This window comes from Dendrobates tinctorius, unplaced genomic scaffold, assembly GCF_039654945.1.
Source record: "Dendrobates tinctorius isolate UK_male_01 unplaced genomic scaffold, ASM3965494v1 ptg000056l, whole genome shotgun sequence".
Lineage (NCBI taxonomy): Eukaryota > Metazoa > Chordata > Amphibia > Anura > Dendrobatidae > Dendrobates > Dendrobates tinctorius.
The window spans coordinates 16,283,192-16,303,002 of NW_027361724.1; the positions used below are offsets into that span (position 1 = coordinate 16,283,192).

The following is a 19,811-nucleotide window of genomic DNA, read 5'->3' on the forward strand; positions in this document are numbered from 1 at the left end:
TAGGTGTGCCAGTAAACAGCAGAGTCTCTTCCAAAATTCAGCAGCTTCTCAATACCCTAAAAAGGCCAAAGCGTCCTCCACTAAGAGAATTCTTTGTGGATGATTTTGAGGAGCTCCTGGAGGGTAAGAATTTACAAATAGTCTACCGGCACAAAACAGGCATTCTGTGCACCCTTTGTGTGGCCAAACAGTTCACTGTATCTTTCGACCCCTGAAGTCCTCCTCCCTCGCTTTTTCCTTGGTCTCCTCCACACCGGATGGGGCGAATCAATCCATCTACCCCACATTTATGGGAATTTTACAGGGCAAGTCTCTAGCATATATAGACTTTTTTTTTTTTTTTAAAGTTAAGGAGAGGTTTAATGGCAATTTCCAATACGAGATGGTTGATGACATTCAATGTGTGGCCAAACACGCCGTCATACAGGAGTAATGTATCTACAGTCCTTTTGGTATTGTTCAGGGTCAACAAGTAGTAGATAAGTCCTCTAGTCGTCTGTGATGGGAATTCCCATACGTTTGTGAAGGAACTAATCCACTTGGGCCCAATATACTCTATCCTCTGAGCAATCCCAAAGAAGGTCAAAAATTGTCTCCGGGCCCCTGTGGGGCATTCTTCTGGGAATTGAGGTTGTACCCTGTGCACCGTAATACACACTGTGAAGACCATATACCTGTGTGGCTCTTACAGTATAGTTAGGGGAATCCTGTTTAGTGGCTTCCAAGGTGAGCTCCCATTGCTCATCGCTTATCGGTCCTGATTTCCTCATCTTTGATTGAAAATTCTGGCTTTAGAGGAACCACAGAAGGGCGGAGATAGATGCAAGACAGTCTCCTCTTTCTGTAGTACATCTAAAGTCAGAACTGTCAACCAAAGGTGAGGAGGACAGAGATAGGAGGAAAAGGAGTAGGTGGAAAGATTCCCTGAGCTGTTTGGCCACACCAAGGGTGCGCCAAGCACCTTTGCTTGGTTTTAACAGTCATTTTTTGCTGACAGACTTCTTTTTAGAAAAACAGATTATTTTCTTTCTGTGCCCCTCCTTTATCAAGTATGCCCTGTTTTTACATTATGTAGTTCAACAGCCAGACCCCAACCAGCCAAAGCCAGAAGGAACAGAAATGGCACTTCTCAAAGGAGAACCTCTTGGAGTTGTGTCTAACTGGCCTCCCTCGTTGCTGACAGCTCTTCATCGCTGGGGGACGACACAACCAAAAACCCCATGTCTTACCTCTTTGGACACTACCGGCAAAGCATTGTACACATTAACCTACGGTAAGTAGAAAAAAAAGAGTCATTAATAAAGTTTTCCTTACTGTTAAAAGCTATGTAATGTTGGATCCCTGAGGTCACCTACGACAAAAGTGAGGGTCCTGTGTCTTCCGTTTGAATGGAGTGGCGGTCAAGCAATGGACACCTCTGCACTGCTTAGTCCAAGGACTGATGAAGGTAGCCATGCGATAAACTTGGCTATCTCCATCCTCCTTGTAGAATTTGATTGGAGCAGCAGTGCAGATAGACGACCGCTGCTCCATGAAACCGGTAACACTCAAAACCCATTGTCAAGAACGCTGGGGCCCCACCAATCTAACATTCAGTACCCATCCTGTGGTGCCTATAAGTTTTTATAATGGGAACACTCCTTTAATGACAATAAGTTACCAAGACAGAAAACTGTAAAAGTGAGTATCCATCATTTTGGTTTGTTAATTTTCAATCTAAGGTACAAAATTCTGGGCTGATTATTTTTGTGCTAATCAAAACGAAGGTCCTGTGTTCCATTCATTGTCGGACTCATTGAGTGCTGTACTTGGTAATGGAGTGGTAAGCTGCGACTCCATTCAAACGGAGGACTCGGGACTCCTGTTCTCTTGAATGTTGGTGGTCCAAGATTCACTGTATACTGTATATCAAACTGCTAAAAATACAATCTCCAGTGAAACTTTATGAACTTTACTGATAGTATGACACGCCGCCTGGTGCTCAGATTGTATAGAAATGTACAGGTCTATCTACTAAGCTTAAAGGGGATGTCCATTACTACACAACTCCTTATCAATGGGTCAAGGGAGGTAAAGAAATAAATTGTTACTTATCTCTCAGGCCGGAGATACTCTCCCATAGTCAGTGCTTCAGTCCAGCTGATTTTGTCCATTAAGACGAAAAGTGACTGCTGCAGCCTTTCAGAGGACACTAATTGGCTGCAGCGCTTATGATGTTCCCCCGCCACTTAGTGATCTTAGTAGACTGGTGGAGGACACATTGCTGATTATGGGATGAGCAGGGTCTAGCTAGGAGGTGAGGTATCAATTAAAAAAAAACCCTGCTCCTTGGAACACTTAATAAAAGCTTGTGCAGTAGTGGACATCCCCTTTAATTCTGCTAATCCTATATGCTCAGTCACTGCTCCCCAGCTGGTGTTCTGCAGAGTGACCTCTAATGGTGAATATGTATGCTAACGTTTCATTTTTATAATTTTAGGTAAATTGTGGAGTCGAAGTGTTAAACTAGCATACACGCTGTTAAACAAGCTGACCAGCAAAAATGAGTCTCTCCTTAAGCCGGGAGACAGGGTAGGTAAATGTACAGGAGGATAGAAAGTATGTCTGGGAATGACTGCTGTGGTATAAAGAGAAAGTGTTGTGGTATGTTATGTATTTGGCTTGGAGGCGCAGAGCCTTAGAGAGACCGGTCATATGACTACATGGGGTCTATGGACGGTATCGTGTGATCTGCTCACGTCGTGTATTCCACTCTTGTGCTGCCCGTGACCACTTTGCAGACAGACGAGCCTCTGAATAGTTCTTGTTTTTGTCTTTAGTGATTTTTTTTTTCCCCTTTATTCCTTAAAGAGAACCCATCAGCAGGATTTATCATTATAAACTAAAGGTGCGGCCATAATGGCACTATTAAGCTGATTACATTGATTCTTTTGTTGCAGGAATCCGATCAGTGGTTCTTTTTAATAATGGTTTTAAGTTCTCTTATAATGACGTCTTCGGGTCATCGCAGTGGGCCTGGGTGGGTTTGAGTCATCTTCTGCTCCGGCCCCTCCGCCTGCCTCCTGTGTTTCTTTCTACAGGTCGCTGGTTATTCAGCGACCTGCCTCCGTTTTGGAATTTCTTTACACCAACATTGGGTGGGCGGCATGTGCGCAGTGTGAGATTCCACATCTGGTCTTCGGATCTTCAGTAAAATGGCGCGGGAGTCACACACACGCAGACACGTACAATGATTGCAGAGATTTCTCTTGGACAAGGACAACGCATTTCACTGATTGAAGGAGCAACTTTCCTTGTGCTACTAGAGAATTGTTGACTGCATTAGCGTCATTTGATGCGTGGCGTGGTTGAGTTTGTCTTATATATGTGTTTAGTTATTTTTATGCTACTTTATTAGTTAGGGAATGTTGGTCTCACAAATGGCTGTTTATGTTGCAGGTGGCTCTTGTGTTTCCGAATAGTGACCCTGTGATGTTCATGGTAGCATTTTATGGTTGTCTTCTTTCAGACCTTATTCCTGTGCCCATCGAAGTGCCACTGACTAGGAAGGTAAATTGTGACCACAAGCAATTACCATTCTATTTAAAGGTATTCTCCAGAAATAGAAAAACAGAAGGAACTTAAGGAAATATTATTATAAATTTTCAGATACATTTTAATTAGCAAATCATACTTGTTTGGGGGTAATAACTATAGAAATATGATGGCCGCTGTCTTCTTACTCTGACCGTAATCTGCCATAGAATGTTAATGGGACAGGTGCCTGTGAGCATGTGCAGTTGGAACCTCCACACCCTCACTTGACCTGTAGAAAAATGTGCGCTAATACTGGATATACAATGGGTGCTGAGGTAAGAAGAGGCTGCTCACACTGCTGTCCACCCTGTCTATCTGATCTAATACCGGAGATACCAGGAGGGCTGAGGTAAGAAGAGGCTGCTCACACTGCTGTCCACCCTGTCTATCTGATCTATTACTGGAGATTCAATGGTTTCTGAGGTAAGAAGAGGCTGCTCACACTGCTGTCTACCCTGTATTTCTCAATGCAGAAGAGTTGTATTCCCTGGAGATAATCTTTACCACATACTTTCAAGCTATCTCCAGCTCACAGCAGTTTAGCTTCATACTGGACATGCACACAGGTACCTGTCCTATTAACATTTTAGTATTGCTTTCTGTCAGTGTAACAACACAGCAGCCATTTTAAGTCTATAGTGAGCGTCATTTCTAAAGGTATTTTAGAATTTACTTAAAAATGGTATTTTCTTTTTTTTTTTCTATTTCTGCAAAAACCCTTTTCAGTCAATTTGTCAGCATATGTTTCCCTGAAAATATTTAAATGGACATGTCACCTTTAGGAGATAAGGCAATCCGTATCTTTTATATAGCTGATCCATTGCTGAGAAAATGCTGTTTTAATTCAATTGCAAGTGCTTTGGGTGTGATGGAGCACTTCCCGAGCCTCTGCCTCCCTGGCTCTATTCCCCACCTAACACCACTTGCTTCTGCTTTATTGGCAGCTCTCTGGCTCTGTAAAGTGAAGCTCTTATGATCGTACCTGCATAATGCTTTCCCTACCCCGGGCACTGACTTTGAGACCCTAATGCAAAGGCACGAGATTGCTTGATGTCACAGACCCAGTGAACTGTCAGTCAAACAGAAATGAGCAGAAAAAAGAGCCAAGGGGCAAACACTTGGTAAGTGCTTTGTCACACCCAGAGCACTTACGGATTAAAATGACAATTTCTCTGTAATGGAGCAACAGATTGACTACATAGAGATATGGATTGCCTTATGGTAATGACCTATGTACCCCATGTAATCGGATGGGAGGGATCATTTGCTGCCGGAGCGTTTTAAATTGGTGACATTCTTGTACTGAGCCACTTGTATGTCTCCCTTTTGCAGGATGCAGGCAGTCAGCAGATCGGCTTCCTCCTGGGCAGTTGCGGCGTTTCACTGGCTCTAACAACAGATGTTTGTCAGAAAGGACTACCTAAAGCCCAGACAGGAGAAGTAGTGACTTTCAAAGGTAAAAAAAAGCCCAGTCTGGATGTTCAGTCTATAATAGGGAGAAAAAGACTTGTTCTGGGGGACAGACAGATCTAGATTACACAAATGTAGGTCCGTCTTTTGGAAGCCCAATATTGCCTATCACGAGGACTCCAGCCCTATTGTTAAGATTTAAAGGGAAATAACTGTTCTTCAAAGACTTTCATGCAACACTGAAAATTACTAGGGGAAAAACTGCGATTACCAAAGGAAGTGTTTGAGTATCACTGGACAAATTAGGATAAAAATAAAATTAGGAGATTCCACTAAAATGGATTAACCAAGATAAAGGGTATTGTTACTAGTGACACAGGAAAAGTTTATAGTAAAATGAAGGTAATGATAAGTTTTGGCTTGGATAAAAGTGATTTTTTTTATGATGGCACAAGTCATTAATTATATCAAATCACTTTAATAAAGATCTCCCGGGACTATGTAGATATACAGATTTTGATAGACTTAAGAATCAAAAAGTAAGAATATTCCAAAATGACAAAGAATTGAACTTCAATATAGAATGGGAATTTTTAGAAAAGAATCGGTGGCTTAAACGCAACAGAGACGTTGACAACATCCGAAATTTGGAATGTAACGCAATTCAAAAATAATGTTCTCTTTCTATCAGGCCTCGGATACCCCTCTAGGAAAGGAGATAGAGGAAGAAGTTCATGTTTGCTCTTCTTCATGTAGACGTAATATACCGTATATACTCGTGTATAAGCCGCCCCCCCCCCCCTAATTTTGCCACAAAAAACTGGGAAAACTTATTGACTCATGTATAAGCTGAGGGTTAATGGTGGTCCAAGAAGATGCTCCATAGATTAAAACTGTTGTGAATTCTCTTTCTGGGCTCCCTCTGGTGGTTACTGAAGGTAGTGGAGCTGGTCGGATTGATAGAGGCTTGCCACCTGATAATGATGATGATGATTGGAGATCTGGGGTTTCTGACTGGATTATTTAAGACAGCTGACTTCCTTTAATCCCTGCTGGTGATTTTCTTCCTGTGCCTTCTGAGGTCTGATGTCTCCTGCTCTGTTCCTGCATGGTTCAGCTAAGTGGTTCATTTGCTAATCTTTTTGCATTTGATCTGGTTTTGTCTATCTCTGCTTTGTGCGGGTCAGCTTGCTCCTGCTGGGGCTGTGCTGGATCACCGCCCATATGTTACTGCTTATGTCAGTTTGTTCTGTCCCCTGTTATATTGGTCTCTTTTTGCTTTGCTTTCACTATATATCAGAGTACTGATATAGTGGGGGCGAAGTCGTGTGACTTCAGTGTTTTTTGTGCATCAGACGTGTTGGATTTTTCAGGGTTTTTGTGTGATTGCAGACAGTGTCTTTCCTTTCCTGTCTAGTCAGTTTGGGCCCCATCATTTGCTCAGTCTATTTTTCTGCCTGCGTTTGTGTTTTCATCTTGTCTCACCAACAATATATGTTTGGGGGCTATCTATTCATTTGGGGTCTGCTCTGGGGCAGTTTAGATTTCACCTTTCTTGCTTTAGGCTGAGTTAGTTCTCGGGCCGTGCCGAGGCATCTAGGGCATCGTAGGTACGCTCCACGGCTACTGCTAGTTGTGTGGATAGGCTCAGGGGTCTGCAATCCGCTTAGATACCAACCTCTCTGGTTTTCTGGTGGCTTAGCCTGGTCCTGCTATCCTCCTCGGTGACCCATTTATAACAAAAAAAACCCATATGCTGCTGCACAAGGGTTAATGCTGGCCCAAGAGGATGCTCCATAATTACCCCCCATATGCTGCTGCACAAGGGTTAATGCTACCCTGTAAGATGCTCCATAAATACCCCCCATATGCTGCTGCACAAGGGTTAATGCTGCCCCATAAGATGCTCCATAAATACCCCTTATTTGCTGCTGCCATAAAAAAAAAGACATGCTCACCTCTCTGTCGCTGGGTGCCAGGTACCGGTGTCCTGAGCCCCCGGCACTGGTGATATTTACCGCCCTGTCTCCCGGGTCTCTGCAGTGACGTTCAGCAGAGGGCGTGCACTGACTACGTCATCACGCCCCCTGCTGAACGTCATAGCAGGAGGACCCGGAAACAAAACGGTGCACGGCAATGGAATGGGCACAGGTGAATATTGCTCTGCGTGGTACATTAAACATTAAACTCATGAATATGCACATATTCATGAGTTTAATGAGCGGTACCACATGACCGCTGAAGATGACCGAGGGAGAAGCACGGGCTGCAGAGCCGTGCCAGTGGGGGTGAGTATGGTCTCTGATACCCCCGCCCACACCCCGGTATATGACTCGCGTATAAGCCGAGAGGGGGACTTTCAGCCAATAAAAAAATGGGCTGAAAATCTTGGCTTATAGGCTGGTATATATGGTAGATAGGTAATGAGGGGGTTTATGTTGGGTCTGATGGCAGTTAGAGAACTGTAATGAAAATTGGAGGGGATCTACTAATCTACTATCCAGGGGATATTAAGCAATACGTCGTATCTGGCGTGAGGCACATTAAAGGATATTATAGAAAAGTGGACATGAAAAAAGATCATAACATTGGTTCTCCCTAACCAGCAATTACAAAATTTGTCTGAAGATTTTATATATTAATGTAACACGTGGATCGCTATAGTACATACACACTACTTAACATTAAAGTTGACACACCAAAAAGGAAAAGTTGTGAAATTATGGATTGATAGACATGTTAATTATCTGCAAATGATGAAAAAATGGATACAGCATTTTAAATACATCTTCGTTTATTCACTTTAGTATGAGCGATGCGCTCAGAAATCCCCGCACTTACACGCCTTGTCTGCTATCAGTGAGGTTATTAATGGGTGTCTGCGGAATCTTCTGCCACACTGAATGCACTTGGGTAATTCATCAAGATCCGCTGCTGGCAGCTCCCTTTGCAATTGCTGGTAAATGATGTCCCATATGTACTTGATGATAGAATCATAGAATCGTAGAGTTGGAAGGGACCTCCTGGGCCATCTGGTCCAACCCCCTGCTCAAAGCAGGATTCGCTAAATCGATAGGTGACAAATCTGGAGATGCTGTAGACCATGGCAGTTTAGGTCACTCAGACTGCTCACAGTAACATCTTATGTTATGAAGTTGAAAAACTGCTGGGACACTTAAAAGAAATGGCCGTATCATCGGTTCCATGACCATATCAATGTAACGCTGAGCTTCTAATGTACCTGGAATGAAGACTGGAGGGGTCTGGCTACTGTACATTAATGCAACTGACACCTTAATTGTGGGAGTACGAACGGTGTGACTTTACTTTTTGATGGCCTCCTCATTGTATTGCCCACTTGGTCTCCAGACCAACCTCCAGTCATCAATGTGTCTAAGACAAGTGAGGCTGATCGTTTGAGGATGGAAGTCCTTTCCAGCCTCCATTGCTCCATTCCAATTTCAGGTCTCCACTTGGAGATCACGTGGGCAGCACAATGAAGAGGCCTTTGTAAGGGGAACATCACACCAGTCCTACACCCAGGATTATGGTGTGGCATAATGTACAGTATTTGGGCCCCTCTACTCTAAATTCCAGATACACTAACAGCTTAGCGTTACATTGATTTGGTTGTGGAAGCAGTTATGTGGCCATTTCTCCAAAGTGTTGCATGAGCTGTTTTTAAACACAACACAAGGCCACATGTTGCTTGTGTTACTGTGAGCATTCTGTGCAGTCTAATTGTGTCAACATGGGCTGCAGCGTCTCCCATCGAGCTCATCTTGGACATCATTGGTCGGCAATTTCAACGGTAGCTGCCAGCAGTGGATTTTGATGATTGTTGTGCCTAGGTGAATTCAGCGTGGCAGAACAGTCAACCAGACAACCATTAATAACAACATCGAATAGCACCCAAGGCTGTAAGTCTGTGGATTTCTGTGTTTGGTGCTCATGTTCGATACTCAAAAAAATCAAGATATTTTGAAAATTTTGTTTCCATTTTTTTCATCATTTTGTATGCCATTAACATGTCTATCCATCCTGTGATTTCCTTGATTCCACTTTCCATTCTTTGTGATGAATTTTCTATTTCTAGAAGGAGGCTCTTTATTAAATTGGAGGAACCCCTCTGTTCATGATCATCTTCCCTGTAGCTCCTCTGCAGCAAAGTAAAGCACTGAGCTTACTAAAATCAAGTGACATCCCCGAAATCCAATTCTTACACTAGGGGCCTCTTTCTTCAGGTGCCCAAGACCCACAAGAACTTGTTCCATCCATCATCTAATATAAACTCTGTAAGTCATTCACTAGTTCCAGTAACGAGCAGACATTTACTTCGTATCAGTGCTCCGATACTGTGTGACAAGTGATTTAACCAAGACTGTTCTTATACTGCTTGAAGAATAGACACTTGTGACCTGAAAGTATTGCCACATCCTAGTTTGACAAATCTCTTTCTGTTCCAAGTAATCTTTAAAATGGCACTCGTCCTCCTCCCATCAAAATTATTATCCTCTTAATATATTGTAGTCACCACATTATATAGCACTGTGTACTTACAATTGCTCATTTTGCCTTTCTACTCAGATAATTCTTCTCTTTTCCATTAGGTCTATGACATCACATGATTAAAACTGTCTAGCTGAAGCCTAAGCACTGCAAATGTCCCTAGTAAGGGGGAGGAGGGAGCAGCTGGGTCAGGAGTTGAGGAGGGGAATGATAATATGCAAGGACAAAAGACTTCCTGTTTCTACATAGAGCAGAGAAATGAGAAGAATTAGCTGGGTAGAAAGGCAAAATGAGCAATTGTAAGTACACAGTGCTATATAATATGATGACTGCAATACATTAAGCGGAAAAAACTCTGAAGGGAGGAGGAGTGTTTCATTAATTGGATTATAGGGAACCACAATAAGATCAAAACGAGAAAAGGTGAGGGTTAACTTACAGTAAACTGGCAAGATTAGATGTGTCCATAACCTCTATCCTTGTCTTCTTCTTAGGTTGGCCTCGTCTGGCATGGTTTGTTATTGATGGAAAGCACTTAATGAAGCCTCCCAAAGACTGGCATCCACATATCGGGGATGCCAGCAATGATCCTTCGTATATTGAGGTAAGCTGTCACAGTGTACATTTTATTCCTAACATTTCTTATGCAAATAGTTTTTTCAGAGCTTAAGAGGACTAGAACTTTTCATGTGTCACCCAATGGAAATGGCAATGCTAAAAGTTCTTCAAATGGAACTTGTAAGCAGGTTTTTGCTATTTAATCTGAGAGCAGTATCACCTAGGGGCAGAGAGTCTCATTCCAGGGATGTGTCATTTGCCCTGCAGGTTGCTGTAGTTTCAATACAATAAGTGTTTTATCAGTAAGACATTTTCATTAGAGGACTAGTTGTCACATGCAAACTAGTCCAGCTAATCTGTGTAACCATGCCCTCACCACTGATTGGCAGCTTGGAAGGAAGCTGCCAATCAGATGTGTGGGCGGGGTTATACACAGCTCTCCATCATTGCTAAGCAGGAAACCTAATTTGGCTGGGTGAGAGAGGCCTCTGATAGTTGTTAGAAGGGGTAAAGTCTCCCCTTCTGAGGAGCGCCAAGTTGGCATAGGAAGACTTCTAGGCCATGGAATGCTTGGGGGAATTTAAATATGCAATTAGCCTTTTCAGAGAAGAAGAGGTCATGAACTCTAGTGTCGCCTATTGGATGTAGCAGACCTGGGCAAAGCGCGGGCTACATCCGGCCCTCTGGCTGTCTGTCTGGCACGCGGACCGAGACAGCCGTGGGGCTGAAAACCTGAGGTCCGCGGGCTGCACCGTGCCCGCTCGCTCGCTGTCTCCCGCAGTCATCATTGGTGGAGGAGGAGCCTCTGGGCACTTCCTCCACCAATCAGCGTGTGAAACAGCTGACGCGATGACGTCATGTCATTGCGTTAGCTGTCTACCAGCGGAGAGTCAGCGCATCGGAGACGGCAGCAGAAGCAGGGGGAGGCTATGGTGGTGACAGGCTGCACATGGTGAGGCTATGGGAGTTTCATGCTGCACATGGGGAGGCTATAGGGGTGACATGCTGCTCATGGTGAGGCTATGGGAAGACTGTATACTGTCATGCAATATATGGGGAGGCTGTGTGGGGCTCAATCAGTAAATGTGGAGTCAGTGGGGCTTCATGCAGTATATGAGAGACTGTGTGGGGCCTCATTCAGTATGTGGAGAAACTTTGGGGCTCATGCTGTATATATGGAGGCTGTGTGGGGCCTCATGAGTATATGGGGAGGCTTTGTTGGGCTCATGCTGTACATGGGGAGGCTGTGTGGGGCTCATGCTGTACATGGGGAGGCTGTGTGGGGCTCATGCCGTATATAGGGAGGCTGTGTGGAGCTCATGCCGTATATAGGGAGGCTTTGTGGTGCTCATGCCGTATATAGGGAGGCTGTGTGGGGCTCATGCCGTATATAGGGAGGCTGTGTGGGGCTCATGCCGTATATAGGGAGGCTGTGTGGGGCTCATGCCGTATATAGGGAGGCTGTGTGGGGCTCATGCCGTATATAGGGAGGCTGTGTGGGGCTCATGCCGTATATAGGGAGGCTGTGTGGGGCTCATGCCGTATATAGGGAGGCTGTGTGGGGCTCATGCCGTATATAGGGAGGCTGTGTGGGGCTCATGCCGTATATAGGGAGGCTGTGTGGGGCTCATGCCGTATATAGGGAGGCTGTGTGGGGCTCATGCCGTATATAGGGAGGCTGTGTGGGGCTCATGCCGTATATAGGGAGGCTGTGTGGGGCTCATGCCGTATATAGGGAGGCTGTGTGGGGCTCATGCCGTATATAGGGAGGCTGTGTGGGGCTCATGCCGTATATAGGGAGGCTGTGTGGGGCTCATGCCGTATATAGGGAGGCTGTGTGGGGCTCATGCCGTATATAGGGAGGCTGTGTGGGGCTCATGCCGTATATAGGGAGGCTGTGTGGGGCTCATGCCGTATATAGGGAGGCTGTGTGGGGCTCATGCCGTATATAGGGAGGCTGTGTGGGGCTCATGCCGTATATAGGGAGGCTGTGTGGGGCTCATGCCGTATATAGGGAGGCTGTGTGGGGCTCATGCCATATATATAGGGAGGCTGTGTGGGGCTCATGCCATATATATAGGGAGGCTGTGTGGGGCTCATGCCGAATGCTGTGTGGGGCTCATGCCGTATATAGGGAGGCTGTGTGGGGCTCATGCCATATATATAGGGAGGCTGTGTGGGGCTCATGCCATATATATAGGGAGGCTGTGTGGGGCTCATGCCGAATGCTGTGTGGGGCTCATGCCGCATATGTAGTAGGCTGTGTAAGGCTCACGCTGTATATAAGTGGCTGTGGGGGAGTTTAAAGATATATAGGGAGTGTCAGCATACTTAATTCTGCCCAATGTTAAGTGATACAATTAATATTTGTAAATATTGAATAGAATTAATTTCAAGCTATTAGCTCTGCCTCCACAACAGTCACGGTCTCTCATGTGGCCCCTCGGGAAAATTAATTGCCCACTCCGGTGATGTAGCAATCCTAAAAGTCAATATCGGCCCTTTCTTATCACATTGAAATATGATTCAAGTGGAAATGTAAATGCTTTGCTGTAGTGTTCCTTATTGCGCATGTGAATTAGCTCACAGTTCCTGAGCTTGCATCAAAATAAGGGACCCTGACATATGGCCTATTAGTACCTCATATGACAGGAAGGGGTTACAGTTAGGTATCAGGTTGTATATAACCCAAAATAGTGTCACTGACAAATACAACTCATGCAGCTACTTTCACAAAAAATGTAAAAATACAAAAATAAAAATCACTGCTGCATGTTCCCTTTAAGGCCAAATTAGGCTCAGTTCTTAAGGGGTCAATGGTAGATTGTAGATTAAGGTTTGATTTATATACTCATTCTTCCTTTTCTCTTTTCTGCAGTATAAAACCAGCAAAGAAGGCAGCACTATGGGTGTAACAGTGTCTCAGTCAGCCATGCTGGCACACTGTCACGCACTCACACAAGCTTGCGGCTACTCGGAAGGTGAGCGAGTCTCATTCAGTCACATTATTTATTATAACCATTTTATACAATGATTTCTTAAATATGCAGTGCGTTAAAGGGGGTCCTCCTTTACGAACACCTGCAGATACAGCCCTGCATTAATTCTTGGTCACATATCAAAATGTTCAGAAGTGTCTTTTTTGCAATGTCCCGTGGAAAGCCGCTAGACACAAATGTGACTGTAGCGATCGGCTGGCGCCATTTCATAATTCCGCGTCCTGCTTTGTGGTCTAATGTGTCGCTTGCTGCACACTGTGTTTCTTCCTCACATTGCTGCTGCCAAGTTGCCTTTTGTTTTTTTTAAGGGGTTGTCCAGGCTTTCCTCTAAAGTCGGAAATCACTCTGAGCAGTGAATCATGAGTTTGCATTTTCCGGCCACATTCAGACTAGATGTGTGCAGAACAAGTGAATTTAGCAAGGTGATGCTTGGCTACTCAGAATGTGGCCAGAAGTATGCATTTTGCATAATTACACACAACAGTTTGGTCTCCACGCTGGTACCGTAGAATCCTCACAGTGTGCGTATTGCGAGGAATCTCTGATTCTTGGAGCGACAGGGCATGACTGCAAGTACGTGATTTGCATATATGCGGTCGGGTGCCACCTAGATGGGCGCGAACTCACTCAATGCAAAGGAGTTGAGCGAGGCCAGTTGCAGTTTAGTCAGAATGTGGCGGAAGGGTACAGATCACATAGAAAACAAAAAAACAAGGGAAATGAGCCTTACTGTGTGAATAGTAGGCAACCTCCAATGTTGCAGCGGAGATCCAAAGTCCGTCTGACCACCGGATGTGAGCAAAAAAAGAGAAAAAAGGATCGACTTCTTGTCGTCTTGTTCTTAACCGGTCTGGACTCATGTTAACAATATGAAATAAAGGAGAAATTTTATTGTCCATATCCAGCTGGTCGATCCTTTTTTCTCTTTTTTTTACAGATCACATACTTGTGGTCACATGACCACCAGAGCCAGAGAATCCTCACAGTGTGCAGTGCACACGATGTGAGGACTCGCAAATCTGCAGTCACACAGGCTTACATATCTGCGTCTGCAGTTACTCATGTGACTGCAGTCTTGTGCATCCTCACATCTTGCGCACTGTGAGGATTCTCCGGTTCTGCGATCATGTGACCACATGTATGTGATTTGCATACTTCAGATCATATTCCAACTAAACTGTATCCGTCCTCGCTTAATGCATTTATATTGAGTGAGGTCGCGCCCATCTAGTCATCATGCGACCGCATGTATGCAAGTTGCATACTTGCGGGTATGTCCCCATCGCTCCCGCAACTGGAGAATCCTCAGTGTATGATGTGAGGATTAATGGAGCATTTTAGTTGTCAAATCTGAGGCAAAAAGAAAGTGGAGTAGTTACCCATAATGTATCTATCATATTTCACCTTTAAAGGACTTTTTTGATAGAATAAGTCTTAAGCAGTTGTCATAGACATGTACTTTTGCATTTGTTTTTCAGCAGTTTAGAGCAATAGCCTCCATTCACTTAAAATTGTAGTTCTTATATGCTGGTATTGCATTGCACACTGTAGCAGGTTGTCACAAATGTCCTAATTTTCACCTTTTCTAGCTGAAACCCTGATTAATGTCTTGGACTTCAAGAGGGATGCTGGTCTGTGGCATGCAATGCTGACGGTGAGCACCTACACTTTCCTGACGACACATATATACCGCCCTAACGGTAGAGTGTTGCTCATTGTATATTTTTATCGCAGAGCGTTATGAATCGCATGCATGTAGTCAGCATCCCATACGCTTTGATGAAAGTGAATCCATTGTCCTGGATCCAAAAAGTCAATGCTTACAAAGGTATGTTCCTCGTGCCTGGATGAAGCTTAGGAGGAGGAAGGCATCCTGTTAGTATCTATGTATTTCCTTGCCTATTATACTATTTACGTCCTGACTTGTTGGACCTATTAGACATTTCTGTAGCAAAAAATATTAAAGGTGACTTATATAGATAGGTTGGCTAAATGCCCTCAATTTCAGTGGGACAAACTAACCATCTAACACGTTCTTCTGACGAAATACATTGGGAATATGTCAAAGCAGAAGAGAATTGGGCCTGTTGAATTTCAGCATGCCCAATCCTTTTTGAACGGAGATGAGCCTCCTACTGATAAAGTACAATATTGCTATAGTGCAGACTGTATAACATCTGTCAGTAGTAAATGTAGGTACAAGGCAGTAATTGTATCTTTGACAGAGATTGCTCATACTGTTTAATTATTACAGCAGCAAATAATTGTAATATTTCTGCATATAAACATGTTGGTGATTTTGTAGATATCAATGTTTTTTAAATCTCAGATTGTGGTCTGCAAGGTGAGGGTGAGTAAGAAGAGATAAGTGGCTTTTAGGGTGTGTGCACACGCTGCGGATTCTGCTGCGGTGTACAGTACCATTATTCCCTATGGGAATAAAAAAAAACGCAGTGCAGACGGTGCGCATTTTTCCGCGCGGTTTTGAAACCGCAGAAAGAATTGACATGTCAATTCTTTCTGGATTCCGCTGCGGTTTGCCATCTCCTCCATTGTGGAGATGAAAAACTGCAGAGCAATCCTCAGGTAAAACCGCAGGCCTTTTGACCTGCAGATTTACCTGCGGATTTTACAAAATCCGCACGGCCAAATCCGCACCCCAATCCGCAGCGTGTGCACGTAGCCGTAAAGGATTTATATTAAGCACACTTTCCTTGTTTTTGGGGAAAAGTGAGCACTGGAAATATGTCCTGTATTAGGATAAGTTCACATTTCCGATGTTATTATGGGGTCAATCTAGATTGTTTTCTGCCAGTTGTTAGAAAAGGTAGGAGCCGATTCATTAAGACTGGCATTACGTGTTCCAATTTTAGTGAAGGGCTCGCTGGAGTACAATGCCCCAAATTCATCGAGGCGCGCTTCTTCTTAGTGGTGGACGCCCGCCCTAAAAATGCTGCTCCCATAAGGGACTGCTGTAGCATTTCTGGAGTAAGAAACTGGCACTTTTGCATGTTGTACAAACATTTTGCAACCTTTCATTATATGCAAGAAAATTGGCTTTTTTTTTTTTTTTTTTTATATTTAAATTCGGACCAAAATGTTCTATGATGCACTTTTTCTGATGTTGTAAAATCTGACACATAATGGAAACTAGACGGACCTCACAAAAATCAGTGGGGTGTTTCATCTTCCAATTACATTAGTTATTCAGTGGATTTGTTTTGCATGTGAATTCCTTTTGTCTGTCCCTCTGAACTCAACAGAAATGTGAACGTAGTCTTCTGAAGGTTTTGATGTCTGGCTAGTTGTTCTGATGAACGTAACCTGTTGCCTCTTTCTGCAGCTCGTGTTGCACTAGTGAAGTCTAGAGACATGCACTGGTCTCTTCTCGCACAGAGAGACCAGCGTGACGTCAGCCTAGGTTCTCTGAGAATGTTGATTGTGGCAGATGGGGCCAATCCATGTAAGTGTCCAACATTAAAACCTTTTTAGAAATTTCCTTTTTTGTTTATCTCCTTAGCGACAAAGCCAAATTTTTTAAATCTGCCAAATTTTTTAAATCTGACATGTCACTGGAATGGTTCAAAATATCCCATTGATTTTGAGACAGAATGTTTTTTTCGTGACACATTATACTTTATGGTAATGGTAAACTTAGGTTGCTATGTTTTGCGTTTATAAAAAAAATAAGAAATTTGGAAAAAATAAGAAAAAAAAAATTGCAATTTTCAAACTTTGAATGATTATCCTTTATGGCCGCATTCACATCTGCGAATAAAATTGGCGATTGCAATGTGAGGAAAAAATCACATTGCACACACCACAATGTTATTAAATCAGGCTGTGTTCAACTGCAAATTTTTTCCTCACCTGGAACTGAGGAAAAATCACAGCATGCTGTATATGGCCACGTAAAACAGCCAAGACTCACCAGTGCAAGTCAATGGGACCGAGAAAAAAATTGTATGGCACTCGGACCATGCAGGTGCTATGCGATTTTTACGTACCCATCTCATAAAAAACCTGACATTTAATCAGCCGAGTACAGTAAATTCACAACGTGAATCATCAGAATAGAAGAGATAGAAACATGTCAATGAGACATACAGTTAGTTCGGTTCATGTGTAGTTTTCTGTTATATTTAATTAAAAAATAAAGAAAAGAAAAAAATGGTGTGGGGTCCCCCTAATTTTTATTAACCAGCAGAGGAAAAGCAGGCAGCTGAGAGCTAGACTTAGTAGTTTGGGAAGGGGCCAATATCAATAAAGACTTCGAGTCTATTAATATTGGCTCACAGCTGTCTGTCTTTACTGGTTATTAAAAAGGGGGGACCCCCCAAAAAAAAAGACGTGTGGTCCCCTATTTTTAGTAACTAGCAAAGGTTAAACAGACAGTTTAGGGTGGGGAAAGGGGCCATGGATATTGGCATCCTCCCAAACTAATAAGGCCAGCCCTCAGCTGCCCCAGAAATGGCACATTCATTAGATGCACAAATTCTGTCTCTTAGATGTCCGTGAATTGCCATGGCAAACATCAGGACCACACGATCAAGATCTCAGGATGCCGATGGGGTTAAAGAGGGAGCCCCCACACTGTTAACCATCTAGATACTGTGGTCACTATTGGCAGCAGTATTTAAGGGGTTAAATAGCCATAGTGAGTGCCAACACTGATCGTCTCTGATGCAGCACGTTGTCACCCGTCGTGGGATATTAATGTCTTATATCGCAGATCAGTAAAAAAGATGCATTGGTCACGAAGGGGTTAAACTCCCATCCATTAAGTTATGGAGATACCAAAGGGATCACTGGTATGTTAGTGATCCTATATTACCAATTCACCTACCACCCTTCACCCGCGACCACACCGATGGTCCTAATGACAACTTTGGGATCATAATTTCTAAAGAGCATCTATACTTACAGGGTCCATATCTTCCTGTGATGCCTTCCTTAATGTCTTCCAATCACGGGGTCTGAGGCCAGAAGTGATCTGTCCTTGTGCCAGCTCAGCCGAGGCTCTCACTGTGTCCATGCGCAGGTGAATTACTTTGTGTCCATCTCTTGACATCTCAGTCTGAATGCTTTTTCTCTCACCTGCAATATTTTATTGAATTTTACGGCTTGCAATTTGTTCAACTTGACCTTCGTCCAATTTTCAGGCCACCAGATCTCGGTGGAGTTCCTCCGGGAAAGGTGGTTCTATCAATGAATGGGTTAAGCTATGGTGTCATCCGGGCAGACACTGAGGAGAAGCTCTCGGTTCTTACTGTACAGGATGTCGGGCAGGTTATGCCTGGAGGTAAGAAAGGACGTGGTCTTATTTTTGGTCGAGTATTTCTTCAACTTGCATTTTTCAGGACTGACTCCTCGTTATTTTTCTCTGCAGCCACCATGTGCGTGGTGAAAGTGGAGGGGTCAACACATCTATGTAAGACGGATGAAATTGGGGAGCTTTGCGTATCCTCAAACTCTACAGGCAGCGCATACTACGGTCTGCTTGGAATTACCAAGAATATCTTTGAGGTATGTAATATTGACTCAACATACATCAGGAGATGTTCTACATATAGTAGTGTGTGAGCTTATCACTTCTATTCTTGTTTCTTAGACTATGCCACTTACTGCCAACGGAGATTCCGTCTCCTCCAAGCCATTTATTAGAACTGGGCTTTTAGGCTTCATTGGTCCTGTGAGTACTCCTGTGTCTCGGGGTTCTTTTGTTTTTCATCAGTGTTTAGCTCTGCACATATTATTTTTTTCTATGTGTGTTTTGCACATTAGTGCAATGTACAGTCATGTCCAAACGTGTTGGCACCCTTGAAACTGTTCCAGAAAAGGAAGTATTTCTCCCAGAAAATTATTGCAATTACGCATGTTTATTTATTCGGTCGTCCATGACAGCACCACCTGAGAGAGGGGATCCGCCCTTCAGGAACAGGAAACCTACAGATACAAAAGGGCGGCACCTCTCCCACGCATCAGTTGGTTTCCTGTTCCTATAGGACGGGACTTCCTACAGATGGTCCATCATGGAGTCGTCGAGGGATTCCCAGGCCGGCTGACCGACCCAGGTAGCGGGGGGGGTCTCCTACCTCGGTCAAGCTCGGGTCCCTGGATGCGCCACGGTGGGGCCGGGTAGGTCACCACGACAGTGGTTGGAGCAGGCGGAGCAGAGGGTCTGGTGGACAGCCGTCTCCATAGGGCCGGAACAAGGTATGTATGACCCCCGGGACCCCTCCTGTTGCATTCACCCGGTCTCCGCTTGCTCCTCTCTCTCTCGCCGGGGGCTGGCGGTCGTGCCCGTTCGGCGGGCGCATGTGGGAGCGGCTGGCATTCCGGAGCCGGGGGCGCCGTGCCGGCTCCTTCCCGCGCGCTCCCGCGGTCTCGATCGCGCGGCGGAAGTGACGCAGCGGAAGGGGCGGGGCCGGGAACGCCGAAACCGGAAGTCGGATGCCGGCTTTCCGGGATGCGCCGCCTGTGCTCGACGGTCTGGGGCGGCGCGCGGTGCCCGGGGGGGGGAGGGGGACGGAGCATGTGGGGGGGGAGTCGCGGGGGGGGGAGGACCCGGGTGGGAGGTGCCGCGCCAGAGCCCTGCTGACCCGGACACTGTGGGAGGCATTAAAAGCACAGGAGGTGACGCTGCTGGGGTGCTTCTGAAGGCCCAGCAATGGATTCGACAGAAGCCCCCACAAAGCAGCAGGACGAGGCGCAGGAGCGCCCAGAGAAACAGGCCACGATAAAACCTCATGCGAGTGG

At 44.7% G+C, this 19,811-nt stretch overlaps 1 protein-coding gene across 6 annotated transcripts in view; it reads left to right on the forward strand.

Annotated features, from left to right (window-relative positions):
* The window catches only part of DIP2A (disco interacting protein 2 homolog A), a 110,786-nt gene that overhangs the window by 66,154 nt on the left and 24,821 nt on the right, over positions 1-19,811 (forward strand). For all 6 annotated transcript variants that reach the window (XM_073577540.1, XM_073577535.1, XM_073577536.1 and 3 more), the window contains 14 exons: positions 4-123; positions 1,076-1,273; positions 2,480-2,571; positions 3,439-3,549; positions 4,909-5,032; positions 9,990-10,099; positions 12,932-13,034; positions 14,642-14,706; positions 14,787-14,880; positions 16,396-16,515; positions 17,979-18,093; positions 18,215-18,354; positions 18,442-18,578; positions 18,664-18,744. In XM_073577540.1, coding sequence (XP_073433641.1) covers positions 4-123; positions 1,076-1,273; positions 2,480-2,571; positions 3,439-3,549; positions 4,909-5,032; positions 9,990-10,099; positions 12,932-13,034; positions 14,642-14,706; positions 14,787-14,880; positions 16,396-16,515; positions 17,979-18,093; positions 18,215-18,354; positions 18,442-18,578; positions 18,664-18,744 — 1,610 coding nt within the window. The remainder of the gene's footprint in view (positions 1-3; positions 124-1,075; positions 1,274-2,479; positions 2,572-3,438; positions 3,550-4,908; positions 5,033-9,989; positions 10,100-12,931; positions 13,035-14,641; positions 14,707-14,786; positions 14,881-16,395; positions 16,516-17,978; positions 18,094-18,214; positions 18,355-18,441; positions 18,579-18,663; positions 18,745-19,811) is intronic.